Source organism: Anastrepha obliqua, chromosome 4 (assembly GCF_027943255.1).
Source record: "Anastrepha obliqua isolate idAnaObli1 chromosome 4, idAnaObli1_1.0, whole genome shotgun sequence".
NCBI lineage: Eukaryota > Metazoa > Arthropoda > Insecta > Diptera > Tephritidae > Anastrepha > Anastrepha obliqua.
The window spans coordinates 8,330,523-8,347,752 of record NC_072895.1 but is presented as its reverse complement, the minus strand read 5'-3'; the positions used below and the strand labels follow the sequence as shown (position 1 = coordinate 8,347,752).

Sequence of the window (17,230 nt, the reverse complement as noted above, 5' to 3'; positions counted from 1 at the left end):
GCATTATACATTTCATAAAACTTAAATCTCTATTCTGTTATTCCACTCCACTTTGCCTGTTATTTAAATACTCTGTGATTTGTCTTTCAATTTTTGAAGTAATTAAAAGTTCGATTTCGGCATTCGCCACCCAGCTGATTGTCTCCATCACTCCACAATTGCATGCACCTAATCCTCGTTGCACATAATGGTTAACGGGAACCCGATGGAATTTGTCGAAAATTTCTGCTACCTCTGATACCATCACGGCCGACGGCGGAGCAGATGAAGATGTCAACTGCAGGATAAAAAAAGAAAGGGCGGCGTTCGGGCGAATGCATATGTCTACGCAATCCGCATTTCATTAAATGAATTACTTTTTGTTATTTTTGTTCAATAAAATTAAAACTTAATTTTCTCAAAAATATCTTAGATTTGGAAATTTACAATTTAAAAAAATCTGGCAACATTGGTAACAAGGATCTTTCAAGTGCAATAAGAGCCTTCAGAAACCATAAAAAAAACAAAAGTAGGTAACATTAATGAAGTCTTTTGGAGTACAATTAGAAAATTATTATCTTCTTTATATTAGGTATACCTATAGACGAGGGTAGATTTTATAGTTCTGGCTTTGGGCATTCTAGAGTTGTCAAGCGCCATCTCGAACGTTTTAATGTGTGAGCCATATTAGTGTTGTTTACAGTGGCTTTAAAAATGCATCTTGACAAAAACAACCAATTAAAACATTGACCCTCATATTTCGTAATAAAGTAAACAAAATAAAGACTATTTCTCTTCGAAATTAATTGGTGAAGTTCAAAATAAACAAGGCTGGCGTCATAAAAGTGTTTTCGATGGCGCCATCTTTTTAATGAGTTGGTGCTGATTTCCATTGAAAGCTTGGTGACATTTGGTTCAGTAGAAGTGAAGTTTTCTGAGGAGTATAATATCAAATTTTCTTTTAAAATAGGTAAAACTTTTACCGAAACATTTGAATTGATGAAAAATGTTTATGGCGATGATTTTCTGTCTCGTGCCAGAGTTCATGAGTTCATGGCTTACATGTTTCAGAGATGGTTGTGGGGACATAAATGGCAATGAACATATGGGGATATAACCAAAAACTCCATCGAAATTGTTCGGAAATTTACGTTGAAATTCATGGAATCCAAAACATCGATTTATCGCATTGTAACTGATCGTTTGGGCTTACGAAAAGTCTGTGCACGTTGCATTCCGCACCAGTTAACTGAGGACCAAAAATTACTCATAATTCAACGGTCGAAAGACCTCATTAAAGAGGCGAGAAAAGGCGAGAACTTTTTTATAACATTGTAGCTGGTGATGAAACGTAGTGTTTCCAACATTAACCTGAAATTAAGCGTCAAAGTGCCGAATGGAAGACCCCAGACGAGCCACCACCAAAAAAATCACGTTTGGAGAAATCAAAAATCAAGTCGGCTCTCAATTGTTTTTACGATTCGAAGAGCATTGCCTACAAGGAGTTCGTGCCAATGGACCAAACAGTCAATTCAATTTTCTATCTTGGCGTGTTAAGGCATTTGTTGCATCGAGCTCATCGAATTCGCCCTGAATACCGCGAAAGAGGAAGCTGGCGCTTATTGCTGATAATGCACCATCTCATCGATCTATTCTGGTGACTGATTTTCTGACTAGAAATCGCATTTTAACCATAAGTCACTCACCGTATTCGCCTCACATGGCACCCTGTGACTACTACCTTTTCGGAATATTACGTTTGGCCATGAAAGGAAAACGTTTTGCGTCTGTAGAGATCATTCAAAAAGCTGGTACCGACACCAATGACCTAATATACTCTTTCGAAAAGCTTTTAGATCGCGCAAAACAGTGTATCGAGGTCAGAGGGGACTATTTTGAATAAATAAACTCGAAGTTATCAGAACAAAGCTCCTGTCGTTTATGTTTTAGCTCAGTCTTGTTTATTTTGGTCTTCACCTTGTAGATTTACTGGCGACCCTCTTTATATACACATATAGTCGGCTCTAATTCAGCATTGGGAAGAATCTCTCGAAGGCGTTAGATGCCAAACGAGGTTTCCAGCAAGATGGCTCCTTATCGGGTGACTTCTCTAACCTGATGCTGTAAAATATTGAATGCGCCGCGAAACTCAATCGCTCGGGCACCATTTTATAATATATATAGAGCGTATGTTTGCTGGCGATATTGACCCTTTGCGGTTGTATGTCTACTCTCAGCCACCAAAGCTTTTTTACAGAGTCGTATGACTACCCTCGGAGACCAACAGAAAGAACCATACTAACAGTATAACATTCAAACAGTATTTATTAAAAAAAATGTATGAATCTTGTTTATGCTTCATAATCTGACATGCTTTGTATCACTGCTCTTTCAACGGAAATGAATGTCGACCGGTGCGACACTCATGCCCAAATTTAATACGTCCACAAAAGGTTATTATCATCGACCCTAACAAAGGCGCGGTTTGTCCCGCGTAAAAAATACTGGATAAAGAAGCGAAGCGAATGGATCTGGTTTTGAACGAGGACAAGGCAAAGCACTTTCTGTCATCAAACATCGACTACTTTCCGTATCGATACGCACGTCACTGTTGTTGACAGCTAAAATTTCGAGGTAGTAGGAGACTTCGTATACTTAGGAACCAGCATTAACACCAATAACAATGTCAGCCTTGAAATCCAACGTAGAGTCCCTCTTGCGAACAAGTGCTACTTTGGACTAATTAGGCAAATGAGTAGTAAAGTCCTCTCCCGACGAACAAAACTAACACTCTACAGGGCTCTCATCATGCCCGTCCTATCGCATGGCGCAGAAGCTAAGTGATGACAATATCCGATGAGGCGTCCCTTGGAGTGTTTGAGAGAAAGATTGTGGTGAAGATTTTTAGTGACGGCGAGTATCGTAGGCGACGGAACGATGAGCTGTATGAGTTTTATAATGACATAGACACAGCGCAGCGAATAAAGATCTGCGGCTTTGTTGGATGGGTCATGTCGTCAGAAAGGATACAAACCGGCTCTGAAAGTATTCGATGCGGTACCAGCTGGTAGTAGCAGATGAAGAGGAAGACCTCTTCTGCGTTGGAAAGATTAGGTGGAGAAGTACTTGGTTTCTCTTGGTGTTTCCAACTGACGCCGGTTAGCACGAGGAAGAAGTAACAGGCGCGCTGTGATAAACTCTGTCTGCTTTAATGACCATCTATTATCAACAAAACTGAAATGACAATCGGCTGTTTGAATTAACTCTATTACGATGGGCATTTATTTGATATTTCTGATGCTTCGCAGAGTTTTTAACTGCAGTTAAGTACTTGGCGAATATTGGCTATGATAGTAACTGAGGTACACATAGTCATAGATGTGATATTAATAAGTTGTGGGTTGCATTGTTTTTCGCTTTAAAAATAATTCATTCCTTAAGTGGTATAACCCAAAAAAAAACCCCTATCTTTCCAATCCTTACTCCCGTACAAAAGTCAGCGCATTACTTGCATTGTGGCTGCTAAAACAAGAAAAAAAAAAACAAAGAAAAAGACACAGTAACACATTGCATCAGTGGCGCCAGCAAGAGGAAGCGGGCAGCCGCGGTAATAGCGCAAGCCCACCAAATTTAGCGAAGTCCTCAACCATCTGTGCGATCCTTCTGACAGAGAAATGTGAAACACAGATGGCGCTCTAAATAGTAAAAAGGCAAAAGCAACGACGGGCGGGCATTCCCACTATTTAGGACTGGTAGCGATATACTAATCCCCTACCCTGTCAGAAATCAAAAATAGATTAACGAAACCAACGCTAGACTGAGTCTTGGCGAGGCCCTATGCTCCCGAGTGGAGTGAACAAGGAAAAGAAAACAGAGTAGTATAGTTTACAATTATCAATCACACAATCTACTTTCACGGAAACTTTTCTATAAGTTTGTAATCACGTTTGCTGGAAGAACATCAAAACTAAAAAAAAAATTTTTTTAGATAAGTTTGCAGATATTACCGCCACACGGTGGGAATTTTTCGACCAATTTTTTTTTTATTTTTATTTTTTTTATTATTGTAATTTGTTTTTTGTTTATAGCGGAACAGACAAGAGTTGTCTTATAAGATACTCTAATGCATTCGACTTTTAAGAAATGTGAAGTGAAGAAAATGTGAATTTTATCCAAGCTCCTAACTGAGGTTCGTATTTGGATAGAATTTCATCCTAACTCATTGGCGTTTTCACCAATCTCACGACTTTTAGTTGCCTTGGAATGAACGGTAAGAAATAAAGGGCTAGGATTGATCCCGCAAGAACAAAAGGACAACGAATTCTGCATCAGCAGGCTCAAAAACTTTGATATCAATTTTTTTTTTAATTTTTCCGGTGAATATTCTAGTTTTCTCTATGAAAAAAAAAAACAGTTTTTAGGTTCTCAGGCAGTTAGTGGATGATTTCACCACTTAAGATGGATGGGAAATTTGGGTACTTGCTCTCATGTTTTAGCGTTGATTTGAACTGCAAAAAGAGCTCCAAAACGAATGTCAACACATATAATTTTGAGTTTTAAAATTTTTCTAAATTGTTTGATGTAATAATAAAAAAAATTGAAATTGCGAACATTAAAAAAAGAACAATTATGAAAATCGATCGAAAATTGCTTTCTCTAGGAATTTTGAACAAAATTTTTTCGCCCAATTTGAAATGTCTTTACTTTTACTTTGCGAGGCATTTCCTTTTTTGTCGAGACAACTAGCAGGTACAGCCCTCAGACAACATAAAGTCCATTGTACTGCACTTGGGCTCTCTTTTTATTTTTCTTTAAATCTATCTGACTTTCGAAGACTTCTGAGTAGATCTTGTGGTGCCAATGAGCCAAGGTTGTCACTTCTCATCACAAAAGTGCCAAAGACCACAAGCCTGTTTCGCGCAAAGGTCGGGCAGATGCACAGAAAGTGGTCCGCCATCTCACACTCCTCTCTACATACTAGGCAGAGTACACTTCGCCCATAGAAAGTGACCCGTCTTCAGTCCAACCAGCTGATTACAGTCCGTTCTGCTTAGTGACAGCAGGATCTGCGATAGTCAGGCGGTCATGACAGGTAACATCAGTTTTGCCCATCTGCAGTTTCTCTCAGTCAACCTCACTTGAGGGTTGAGGTAACCCGTTTGCTCACCGTGGCTTTGAAAGCTGCAGAAGGAAATACATCATAGCTAAAGAGTCCAAGGTATTGTGGCTCGCGATATCCACGTGTCCCAGTACCCATGTTAGCATCATGATATTATGTCTACTGACTAGTTCAGCCTGGCTTTACAGGACTCAACTACCCTTGAAGTGGTTGGGGGGCTGTCTAAGGCCATAAGCGCAGCTTTGCTGTCGCTGCAGACGCATACAGATCTGCCTCTCCATCTGTTTTCCACAACAAAGTTCATCGCTTCTTGAACAGCATACAACTCCACTTGAAACAGATGCGTACATTCCAAGAGCAAAGTGTAGTTTTGTACCCCTGGAATCCACGTAAATACCAGAGCTGGAACCGTGCTCGGTACTGGAGCCATCCATGAAAATGGGAAAACAATGTTTGCCGGGGGGCTCATTTTCAGAGTTTGACCACAATTGAGCCTCTGTTAGCGAGGCATAGCAAATCTAAAATTGTGAAGCAGTTTTTCGCAAATTTTATAGTTTTTGCGTAAGAACGTTTTTCCAGCAAGCGAGCGATTTGTATTCGATATTTTTTGTTTTTTACAAATTTTATTATTTTTTCGCTTTTTGTGTTAGCCATAAAAAATGTATTTTAAATAGTAAATATAAAATTGTTTTTATTCCTGAAAATATAGCCCATATTATCAGTTTATTGTCGTCTTTACGACATATGATATACTGAACCCTGTCTCTTCCGTGCTCCACTGTGAATCGCTGGAGAAGTACATAATGTAAGGCGCGGTTGCTAAAAAAAAATATCAGAATGATTTAAAAAACTCCAAATTTTTCATAAATTATCACAGCGAAGCGTTAACCTACCAACTAATATCTGGCCGCTAGTCAGACCCTGGCCACAGAAATAGGTCGGCTGGTAATATGTATTGTCTTTGAACATCGCATCCGGTATCATCAGATAGTCGTTTTGGCGCCCCTCTGTATAAATAGTTGGATGGCACGCCTCGTCGTAGAATGAATTTGTCTGTTCCGCAGAAAGAGAGAATTTATTTACTGTATACCTAAAAAGTGTAAAAAAAATTTTATCAGTAGCAAAATCTTATTGTTTGCGCATTCTTCTGTATGCCTACTCGATCATTGTGGTGCCCGGCAAAGGTTTGATACAGATCGTGTACTTCATATCCATCATATAGTAGACATTTCCGAAACTCTTAATCGTTCCAGTTGGTTGCCTGAAATACTGCAAACAGCCAGGTGGCGCAAGTAAATCCAAATCACTGTTTTTCGCTGTGAAAATTGTACGCAAATCCTGCAGATTAGCTTGTCCCATGAACGGCAGCAACATGCCACTACCAGCGTTCTTTTTCGGTACTGGGCACTCCAGTTGTGTGACCACCAAATACCAGGTGGATTGCGCCCATTGCGTGGGTAAACTGAATTCCAAGGTGATTTGTGATGCGCCAGCTGCCACATTGAATGGCAAATATAAATGTTGACCACTATTTTCGCCACACACCGTGTAGCCGCCTACTGTGAAGGAGTCGCTACAAATCAGTGTGTTGGCGTCTGTGTTTTCTGTGGGCTGCTGCAACTCAAAACGCTGGAATTCGATAAGCACTTGACAGACTCTGTTGCTGTAAGGTGTGATGGTGTATTGACATGACGTTGGCAGTTGGACGGGATTTTTGATGATAGTGCGCTTCAAGTTCGAAATATGGCCACATTGAATATTTGCTGTGAATGAAATGAAATATTTTTTTTTAATTCTCCGTAAAAGCTATTGGAAGCCCTAAAATCCAAAAACAAACTATAAAAATAAGTTAGATTTCGCGCCAGCTTCACTTGGCATGGGGGCATCAAAATTTTGCATGAGCGCATGGCTGAATTGGCCAACTGCGGATCAGCAGCCAGCCCACTGGAACCAAAGCTAAAAATCGGAATCAGCTCTGCAGGAATCATGATTTGGATGAGCGAGTATGTATGCAACTTACATAAAAAGCGATGGTCCGGTCAACAAAGCTACAGAACTGCAAAGTGTTTGGTGACAAGTCCGAATAGAAAACTGTCCAACTTTCTTCTAAAACTTGGTAGAAAGGACGTTCGGTTGATGATTGGTATTCTTACAGAATACAGCTCTTGGGGTCAGCATATGATCACCATTGGAATCTTTGAGCAACCGATTTACCCGACTTACTCAGAGGAGCTGAATAGCACTGATCTTTTCCTCTGTGAGTGTCCTGCATTTCCTAGAGCAAAGCTACGAATTTTGGGTTCTAAACTGAAGGATATTTTCAGATTTGCCAAAGAATCTGGTAAATTCTCACCAGGCTAACTATCTCTGTCACTGTCTCTGTTTCTGTTCTTGTCTCTGTCTCTGTCGCTGTCTCTGTCTCTGTCTCTGTCTCTGTCTCTATCTCTGTCTCTGTCTCTGTCTCTGTCTCTGTCTCTGTCTCTGTCTCTGTCTCTGTCTCTGTCTCTGTCTCTGTCTCTGTCTCTGTCTCTGTCTCTGTCTCTGTCTCTGTCTCTGTCTCTGTCTCTGTCTCTGTCTCTGTCTCTGTCTCTGTCTCTGTCTCTGTCTCTGTCTCTGTCTCTGTCTCTGTCTCTGTCTCTGTCTCTGTCTCTGTCTCTGTCTCTGTCTCTGTCTCTGTCTCTGTCTCTGTCTCTGTCTCTGTCTCTGTCTCTGTCTCTGTCTCTGTCTCTGTCTCTGTCTCTGTCTCTGTCTCTGTCTCTGTCTCTGTCTCTGTCTCTGTCTCTGTCTCTGTCTCTGTCTCTGTCTCTGTCTCTGTCTCTGTCTCTGTCTCTGTCTCTGTCTCTGTCTCTGTCTCTGTCTCTGTCTCTGTCTCTGTCTCTGTCTCTGTCTCTGTCTCTGTCTCTGTCTCTGTCTCTGTCTCTGTCTCTGTCTCTGTCTCTGTCCCTGTCTCTGTGTCTGTCTTTGTCTCTGTCTCTATTCTATCCTACATATATCTTTCTTTCTGTCACTTCTCTCCTTTCCTCCTTGACTATTAACCCTTTTACTTTCCAGAGCTTCGAGCTCTTTGAGCTCTTAAGCCCATTAGCAGTTACCAATCTCTCGCTGCTTCTTGGCTCGCTTGGTGAATAAATTGCCCAGTCGATTTCCAGCCACAGGCACACTTCTAGGTGGTGTAAAGCAGCAAGACTTCATCCAATTACAATAGAGTGGCATTTGTGTGGTGCATATTTTAAGCAGCCTCCGAACGCCAGTTTTTTGTGGTAGAAATAAAATCATTTTCTGTCACTCATTGTTTCATGCCTACAGCGAATTCTACGCTTTTTGGCATTTTTTAATCCAAAAGCCCAGGCTGTTCTTAAGAAGTGTTTACTCAGTGACCACAGAGCTGCATGCTGGTGTTTAGAAGAAGTTTTCCCTCCCTATTGTAATCAATTTGGCAAATCCAGTTGCCCCTAAACAAACTATAAAAATCCCCAAAACATTCAAAGTATCCTGAAATCAGAGGGCTATAAGGACCGAGTAGCTAGAAACAAAACGAACAAACTAGGAAGCTGCGGTTGAATTTTGTTGAGGAGCACATAAAAGATGATGGTGCTTGGTGGGATGTTGTCATTTTCCTGGATGGGAACGTATTTAGCCTATTCGGTAGTGACGGGAAAGTCATGGTTTGGCGGAAGCCCAATAAGGAACTTAAATCACAGCCACTGAAATCGATGATAAAGCACGGCCGCGGCAAAACACGGAACCTGCAATTTAGTTTTTATGGAAACAATTATCAATAAGGAAATATATTTGAATATATTAAAGCAGAATTTGAAACAGTCAGCAGAGTTGGGAAAATAGGCACTAAGCCTGGTCATCTTTTGACAACGCGGTTGAAAAAATTTGACTCGATAGAGGCAAGCAGCTTCTTCGGTGGCATGCGGTCGATGGCTATGAAAATATTCTTCTCACAGATGAGAAAATTTTCACTGTTCAAGAAGTTTTTAATAGCTGAAACAAAAAAAATCTATGCTAAAACTTCCAAAGACGCAAAAAAATGTTGTTCCAAAGTTTCAGTGCGGCCACCATTCAGTCTGCGTAATGGTTTGGTGGGGAGTGCCTTACCATTTCCGCGAAAAAGGGGTTAAGACCGGAGCAACAGTGTACCAGGAGGATGGCTTAGAAGGTATGGGGAAGCTGTGGAGCAGTACTCTATTCAATGGGGAGCGTTGGATCTTCCAGCAAGATTCCGCTCCTGGCCATAAGGGGTTAGAAGTAGTCAAAATTTTCAAAAAAATGGATTTGCATTTTCTTAAAGTATAATATCTTAAAAATATTGTGTGAAAATTTGAAGCGAATCCAGCAAATATTTTTCGAGTTATACAACAATTAACAAAGGGCGCTCGGGCGCTACGGATCATTCGAGACCAAGTAGCTAGCTGAATGGATGCTGCACGGATGGAAATGCCAGATACGCGCGCTGACGATAACACTCGACAAATAAGGCAACAGCAAATCGATATTTTGGAAGCTGCTATGACGGTTGACACAGTGCAAGTAGTTAAATAACTCGTATAACTCTACATAAATCGATAGCAAAACTTTAAATGCGTTTTTTCTCAGAACTGTGTTTTTTGAACTGGTGATCAGTTGAACTTAAAATAAAATTTATACTGCTTTTGAAGATCGAAGGATTTTTTTTTTTTAATTTCGATTTTTTTAAACAATTAATTGTCCGTTTTTTTCTCGAAAATCTGAAAAAAATTTCCTGAGGCCTCATTTTTAATTTTTGAAGCAAAAGCTTCTATCAGGCACAAGATTATCTTTTAATAAAACTAATTTCTCTTGTCAGATTGATTTTAAATTAATCTCCAAGGACTTGTGATGATCACCGCAAGGGACTTCTGGAGAAACGAGCTCCACACAAACAGCGATAACTTTTACAATTATTAATTTTTTTTTCTGAAATTTTGCTAAAATCAAGTCGAAACATGACGTATTAATGCCATGATTTTATTTTTGTAAAATAAAGCAACTGAGTAGCAAACAAAAAATTATCAAAATCATAATGTTATCGAGCCCCTGACTACCCTTAACCACATAAGGCAAAAACCATCCAGCAGTGGATAAACAACAATATTCTTCGGTTCATAGTCGCAGAAGATCGGCCGATCCGTTTATAAGTCCAGATCTGAATCCATTGCACTATAGTTTGTGGTCAGAAATTCGGCGAGTCTCAAAAAATCTTTTGTTCAAGCAGCGACGTCAATATCCATGGAAACCGTACGTGCTGCAAATAGCTGAATGGCCGAATCGTTTGAAGTCTTGTATAAAAATTGATGGTCACCAACCGAATGAAAATTAAACTTTTTTATTATTTACATGATTGACTAAAACCAACTTCATTAAAGAAAGTATGATTTCATATCTATAACCGATTTACCTTATAACAGAACTTATGGCAGGCCTATTTTTATAGGAGAATCAACTTTATTTTTATTTCATAAAAAAAAATATTGTATTAAAATGAAATGAAGCAAAAATTGTCAAAGCTTGCCAATAAGTCACTGTTCCCTAATTATTATTATTATTCTTATTAAACGCACTGTAGGCTTCCAAATTTCAACACAAGGCTTCTATAGGAAAATCTCTAGGATAAGACTAATATATATTTGCTGGTATTTACTATGGAATGGTAGTTTGATCTTGCCTTTTTTTGCCCACCTTTGTTCGTGACTTATTCTAACAAAATCAAAAAGAATCGCTGCATAGGAACTTGGCTGGTTTGCCTCTTCATTTCATTCTTGCAGCATATTTTTCTAACGATTTTGCAACCAATTTTAGAGTAGTTGCACATGCACATCCGACATTTATTTGACCTGCATGTTCTTGTGAAAGATAAAAATATGACGCAACTAAGTTCCCGCTGTTTGTCAATAGATGCCGCCAGCAGTGTGTGCTAGTCGATTCTAACATAACCCAGGCATCACAAACCAAGCTTAGACATATGGTAAACAAACAGCTTCGACACATTAGGGATTTTGTTTTGATATCAAATACTTTTGGTTTTGTGAAAATGTCTGATTTTGTGCCGAATAATCGTCATTTGCGGGAAGTGTTTATATCCCTCTTTCATTTGAAAAAAGCGGCGGCTGAAGCGCATCGAGAGCTACAAAAAGTTTATGGAGATGCTGCTTTAGGTGAAACAACGTGCCGAGATTGGTTCCGTCGCTTCCAAGACGGTGATTTTAATGTTCACGACCGTACGCGTGAAGGAACGCCAAAATACTTCGAAAATGCTGAATTGGGGGCATTGCTCACTGAGGATCCGTGTCAAACGCAAGAAGAGCCTGCTTCAGTACTAGGAGTTACTCGCTAATCCAATTCCAAGCGATTGCATGCTTTGGGAATGATTCAGAAACAGGGGACTTGGGTTCCTTATGAGTTAAAACCAAGGGATGTTGAACGTCGTTTTTTCGAAGGGTTTTCTTCATCGCATCGTGACGGGTGATGAAAAATGCAATCCAAAGAAAAGAAAGCCATGGGGACTGCCTGGTCATGCTACTACGTCGTCGCCTCGGCCGAATATTCACGCTGCGAAGGTTATGCTACGCATTTGGTGGAACCAAGTTGGTGTTATTTATTATGAACTGTTAAGGGGTAACACCACTGTAGAAATTTCAAAAAATTGATTTTTTTTTTATAAGCTTAACAAATTCTTTGAACCTTTTAAAATACAGAACAAAAAGTTTTATACGTTACCGAAGTCTATTTCATAAATATTTTAAGCTTTTAACCAAGCGTTAGTGACTGCTACCTAACGACTTCTCCAAATTTCCAAACTTTAAACGCGTTTTTCTCGAAATTGGCACGCAGCATAACTCAAACAATTTTAAATATTTTTAATCAGGGTTTTCACTACGTCTGTATAATAACCTTCTTAAGAGAAGAGCGTAGGGGATTTTCGATAGATTAATTTAAACGATTGTTATAATTATTTAAGTGCCGTTTTTTTAGTCCAAAATAGAGTTTTTTCCTTCAAATGCTTGCTAATTCCACAAAAATAAATATTTTTTAAATCCCCTACGTGTTCTCTAGCTATTCTTATCTAGATTAAGAAAAAAAATGTTTCTTTGTTCCAGATTAAAATTTGCACCCTCTGTGCTGCGTGCCGCGGAGCTCCTTCAAGAGAAACCACATTACAAAAATGTCTCCAATGCCGCCATTTTGTAAAATTTTTCGATCAAACTTTGTAGTTTTGTATTTTAGTATATAAGTAATAACTTCCCAAATCAGAGTGATTGTTTCCCCTTTCCTTCTATACAAAAAAATTCTTTAACACGTTGAGCCCGGCATCGATATTACTGTACTTTCCATTTGGCCGGCAACGAGCGAGCAATCGGGAATATTCAGACTGGAGACTGGAGCGATTAGTTAGAAACGAATTGCAGCAGACAAAAGTACACTTTGAAAATATATTCTGTTTAGAGTGTTTCAATAAACTTCATTAAAATTACTATACATTTATTTTTTAACTATCGGTCTTAGTTCATTGTCGGTCCCTAGGGACCGACGCCGGCCAAACGGAAAGTTCACTGTCGGTCCCTAGGGACCGACGCCGGCCAAACGGAAAGTTCACTGTCGGTCCCTAGGGACCGACGCCGGGCTCAACGAGTTAAAAATCGTGTTTATTTTACGCGTGTACAGTGGTGTTACCCCTTAAAACCAAGCGAAAGCATCACTGGTGATCGGTATCGACTTCGATTGATGCGATTGAGCCGAGCACTGCGCGGGAAGCAACCGCAATACGCGGAGAGGCATGAAAAAGTGATTCTACAGCATGACAACGCTCGGCCTCACGTTGCCAAACCCGTTAAAACGTACCTGGAAACACTGAAATGGGAAATCCTACTTCACCCGCCATATTCTCCAGATATTGAGCCGACCGATTATCACCTGTGCCGATCGATGGCGCATGGTCTAGCTGACCAGCAGTTCCATTCATATGAAGACATCAAAATATGGCTTGATCCGTGGATAGTCTCAAAAGATGAACAGTTTTACCGCGACCGAGATACCAGAAAGATGGGAAAAAGTAGTAAGCCAGCGATGGTAAAGTTGTATTTCCATAAAACTTAGTTGCGCACCTAATAAAATCAATGAAAGGTTAAAACAACTACAGGCTGGGCTATTGAGCGATTGAAATTTGAATAACGATTTTTTAACTTTTACGGCTAAAAATAACATCCGTGACGAGTCAGCAATTTATGTTATGTTCAGGCTTTTGCAAAATCTGCCGTTTTTCGCTCGATCGAATGGGCTAGTGTACGCTCGATTGAAGATCACATTTTTTCCGAAAAAATTATATTTTTAGCTGACAACAAACAAAATTAGCACATTTGGGGGAAAAATACGCATGTCATCATGAAAAAATCAGAAGCCAATCACGACTAGTGGAAAGATAAAAGCTAATGAAGAGAGCAACGTGTTTTTATGTGATCCTTTCAAGAAATCTTAATTGGTTTTTCTTAGTTTTCCACTCGCCCATTTATTGGCATCTCACTCACTTTCACAACATACGCCATAGGTACTACAGAATCCTTTCGCCGTGCCGCCTTGACGCATGCAATTGAAGCGCGTTAGGCAGGTGCCCGATGTGCCCTCGTTTGTGGTGCAGGCGGCGGCTATTGAGCTGCGCCGAGATTCGCGCAACATGCGCGGCTCTTCTGGTTCTTCGTAGGGTGTATTCGAATAAACATAGCTGACATTAGCGTTGCTGTACAGGATATTATCACTCCACACGGCACAGAGTACGTTGCGCGCGAAAATTAATACTAATAATAATATTTGGTGCAAAAGCGCTGAACCGCAGGGTGGCAAGTGCATTTTTTTTAGGATTTCTATTATTGCTTATTTATTAAAAAATATTTTTTTATACTCCTTTTTTTTGTATTTTTTATGTACAATATATAGTACTTTTCAGGACTTTATTATATTTTAACTCTTATATAAGTGTTCACTCTTTTCTACATAGAATTTCACTTCCTTTCCTTTGCCAATATCTTCTGTAAGCTTCAAATTTGTGTGTATGTATGCACGCACTCTCATTCAATCTTCTAACGCCCACTATCACTCATACAACGCACGCGCACGCACCGCAAACTGTGACGTTAGTGAGCCGAAGCGTTCGTTTTATAGATTTGCTGTAGCGCAGACCGCACACAAACCCGATCGATCACTCAGCGCATTAGAAGCCATGCATTGATTCTGATGGGATAGTTCGTTTCACCAATCAAGCGATCGCTGAATCGAGCCAACTGCTGAGCACCCGAGCATTGGTGTTCGTAGTGAATATCTACAAAGAAACAAAAACATAAAGCAATAACGTCGAAAGCTCTTGCGCTAGCTTGCGCGCACTTGAGTCTTCCACCTGTTTGCACAAACAACGCGCTCAGTTCTACGGCTACCTTTTTCATGTGTAAATATTTGCAAGCGTTTAAGTGCTTGAAAGTAATATGCAAACTCGCCAAAAATACGCCGAATTAAAAGTTGGCATTAGTTTCAAAGCGCATATTTAGTTTGTAAAAATTTCTTTTTTATTTACACAAAAATTTTTTAAATGTTGTAGTCTCTATTGGAGCAATGAATTTGGGCCTGGCTCAATCAGCCATAGCTGGCACATCCAACAGACCTTCGTTCGACTTTCGTTCGACTTTCGTCTTCAATTATTTCACACTCGTTGACTTGCATGATTTAACCTACTAATTTGTTTCGCTTTGTTTTTGGTCAAAAATTCTGTTAGTTGGAATTTCTAAATTAGGCGATGTTTGCATGTTCATATGTTAGCCAAATATTGGTTTTACTCTAAGAGAATGAAGTATAGTTAGCTGTGTAAGCATTTAATTCCCATGGAATATTCGCGCTAGACAAAGCAAGCAGAATTTGGGCAGCCGACGTAAAAGATTTACGAGTTTCGAGTTACGACGCCGCACTGAAGTCAAAAACGGGTAGTCGCTCTACCACTCAGGTGGCACTGAGGTGTCATATATTTGAAAGCCGCAGCAGCTAAGAAGGTCCTAAGGCTTAGAACATCTAACAGACAGCTGTTTGACGAACATGTGGCATGACTCCTTCATAAATACGAGGGGGGTTCAATGAGTACCCGTGTTAGAAATGAAGACACGATTTTTTCATTTTTTTTTTATTTTTTTTTAATTTTATTTTTTTATTTTTTTTTAGCATAGCCCCCTTTAGAACTATGCACTTCTGGGTTGCCGCCGCAGCCGAATGGGGTGCGTGACTACCAATCGCAGTTCAGAGAGAATTTAGGTTCGAATCTCGGCGAAACACCAAAATGAAGAAAACGTTTTTTCTAATAGCGGTCGCAGGCGGCACGCAGTGGAAAACCTCCGAGTGCATTTCTGCCATGAAAAAGCTCGTTATAAAAAATATTTGCCGTTCGGAGTCGGCTTGAAACTGTAGGGAGGAGCTTGGCCAAACACCCAGAGAAGGGTGTGCGCGCCAATTATATATATATTGGTACTCGAAAAAGTCTTTTCGTATTTCTAATCAAACTTCAACTCATTTTTTTATATTTATAATGAACTTAATTAAACCAAATATGTGCCATTTTGGTCAACCACCTTTTGCCATTTTTCTTCTAGAGACATTATTTCATCAGTGTAAAACTTTTGTGGTTTCTCGGCGACAAAATTGCGACAAGTAATTTTCACAGGCGTCTCTTGAAGCCAACTTTACTCCATTAAGGGAGTTCTGCATTGACCGAAACAAATGGTAGTCCGATGGTGCAAGGTCAGGGCTATATGGTGGATGCATCAAAACTTCCCAGCCAAGCTCTCCCAGTTTTTTCCGAGTCATCAAAGATGTGTGGGAGCTAGCGTTGTCCTAATTGAAGACGACGCCCTTTCTGCTGATCAGTTCTGGCCGTTTTTTCGATTGCTTGCTTCAATCTCATCAGTTATTGACAGCAAAGTGTGGAATCAATCGTTCGAGCAGGCTGGAGCAGCTTATAGTGGATGATTCCTTTCCAATCCCACCAAACACACAGCATAACCTTTCGAGGTGTCAATCCTGGCTTTGCGATCATTGAGCTTCACCATGGTGCACCATGATCTTTTTCGCACATTATTGTCGTATTTGATCCACATTTCGTCTCCTAATACCATTCGCTTTAGAAATGATTCGATTTCATTTCGTTTCAGCAAAGAATCACAGATGTTAATTAGGTTCATTAAATTTTTCACAGACAATTCATGTGGCACCCAAACATCGAGCTTTTTTTTGTAACCAACCTTTTTTAAATGGTTCAAAACCGTTTGATGATGAATGTTTAGTGCCTTGGCGATGTATGGCAGATTATGTGACGGTCCTGGTCAATCTTTTCCATAATTTCATCGACTTTTTCAACGATAGGTCGACCGGAGCGAGGTGCATCTTTCACATCGAAATTTTCAGAACGAAGGCGAGCGAACCATTGTTGTGCTACACGAACTGATACAGCATCGTCTCCGTAAACTTCACAAATTTCATTGCTGGCTTGCGTGGCATTCTTCCCTTTTATACAAAAATTTCAAAATATAGGGAATTTCTTCATTATTTTCACTCATTTTTGAACAGCTATAACTTTTTTTTCAACTTCTTCGAATTTAATTGTTTTTTTTTTTTAAATGAAGCTTAAAATGTCACCTTTCTAACGCCAGAATCACACAATGTGATTGGTAGCACTGGAGATAGATGACTCCAACGACATCTATTGACAAAATACGAAACGACTTTTTCGACTACAATATATAGTATATATACTTCTCCCAATGGTCTGGCCCTTTTTTAACACCTCGAAAGAATTTGTCGAACTCTCCAACTCTCTTCATGTTAGGGAACAAGAAAAAGTCACAGGGAGCCAGATCGGGTGAATACGGGGGATGCGGTACGGGGGAAACAATTTATGCAGTTTGGCGGCTACAACTCCGGATGAATGGGCTGGTGCGTTATCGTCTTAAAACAGAATACGGGCGTGTCTCCTTCAATTTTTTTGTGAAAACGGTCCAATAACTCACTGCAGTATTGTCCAGTTATCGTTCTTCCATTTTCTAAAAAATCCATCAGGAGTTCGCATACCAAAAAATCGTC

At 39.9% G+C, this 17,230-nt stretch overlaps 1 protein-coding gene across 1 annotated transcript; it reads right to left on the bottom strand.

The window, feature by feature from the left end:
• Nucleotides 1-5,816: 5,816 nt before the first annotated feature.
• Nucleotides 5,817-13,966, bottom strand: LOC129246433 (uncharacterized). Its single transcript, XM_054885266.1, has 4 exons — nt 13,648-13,966; nt 6,258-6,861; nt 5,992-6,188; nt 5,817-5,917 (listed from the first exon to the last, which is right to left on the bottom strand). Exons 1-4 carry the CDS (start codon nt 13,964-13,966, stop codon nt 5,817-5,819), a joined length of 1,221 nt encoding a protein of 406 aa, XP_054741241.1.
• Nucleotides 13,967-17,230: the final 3,264 nt, after the last annotated feature.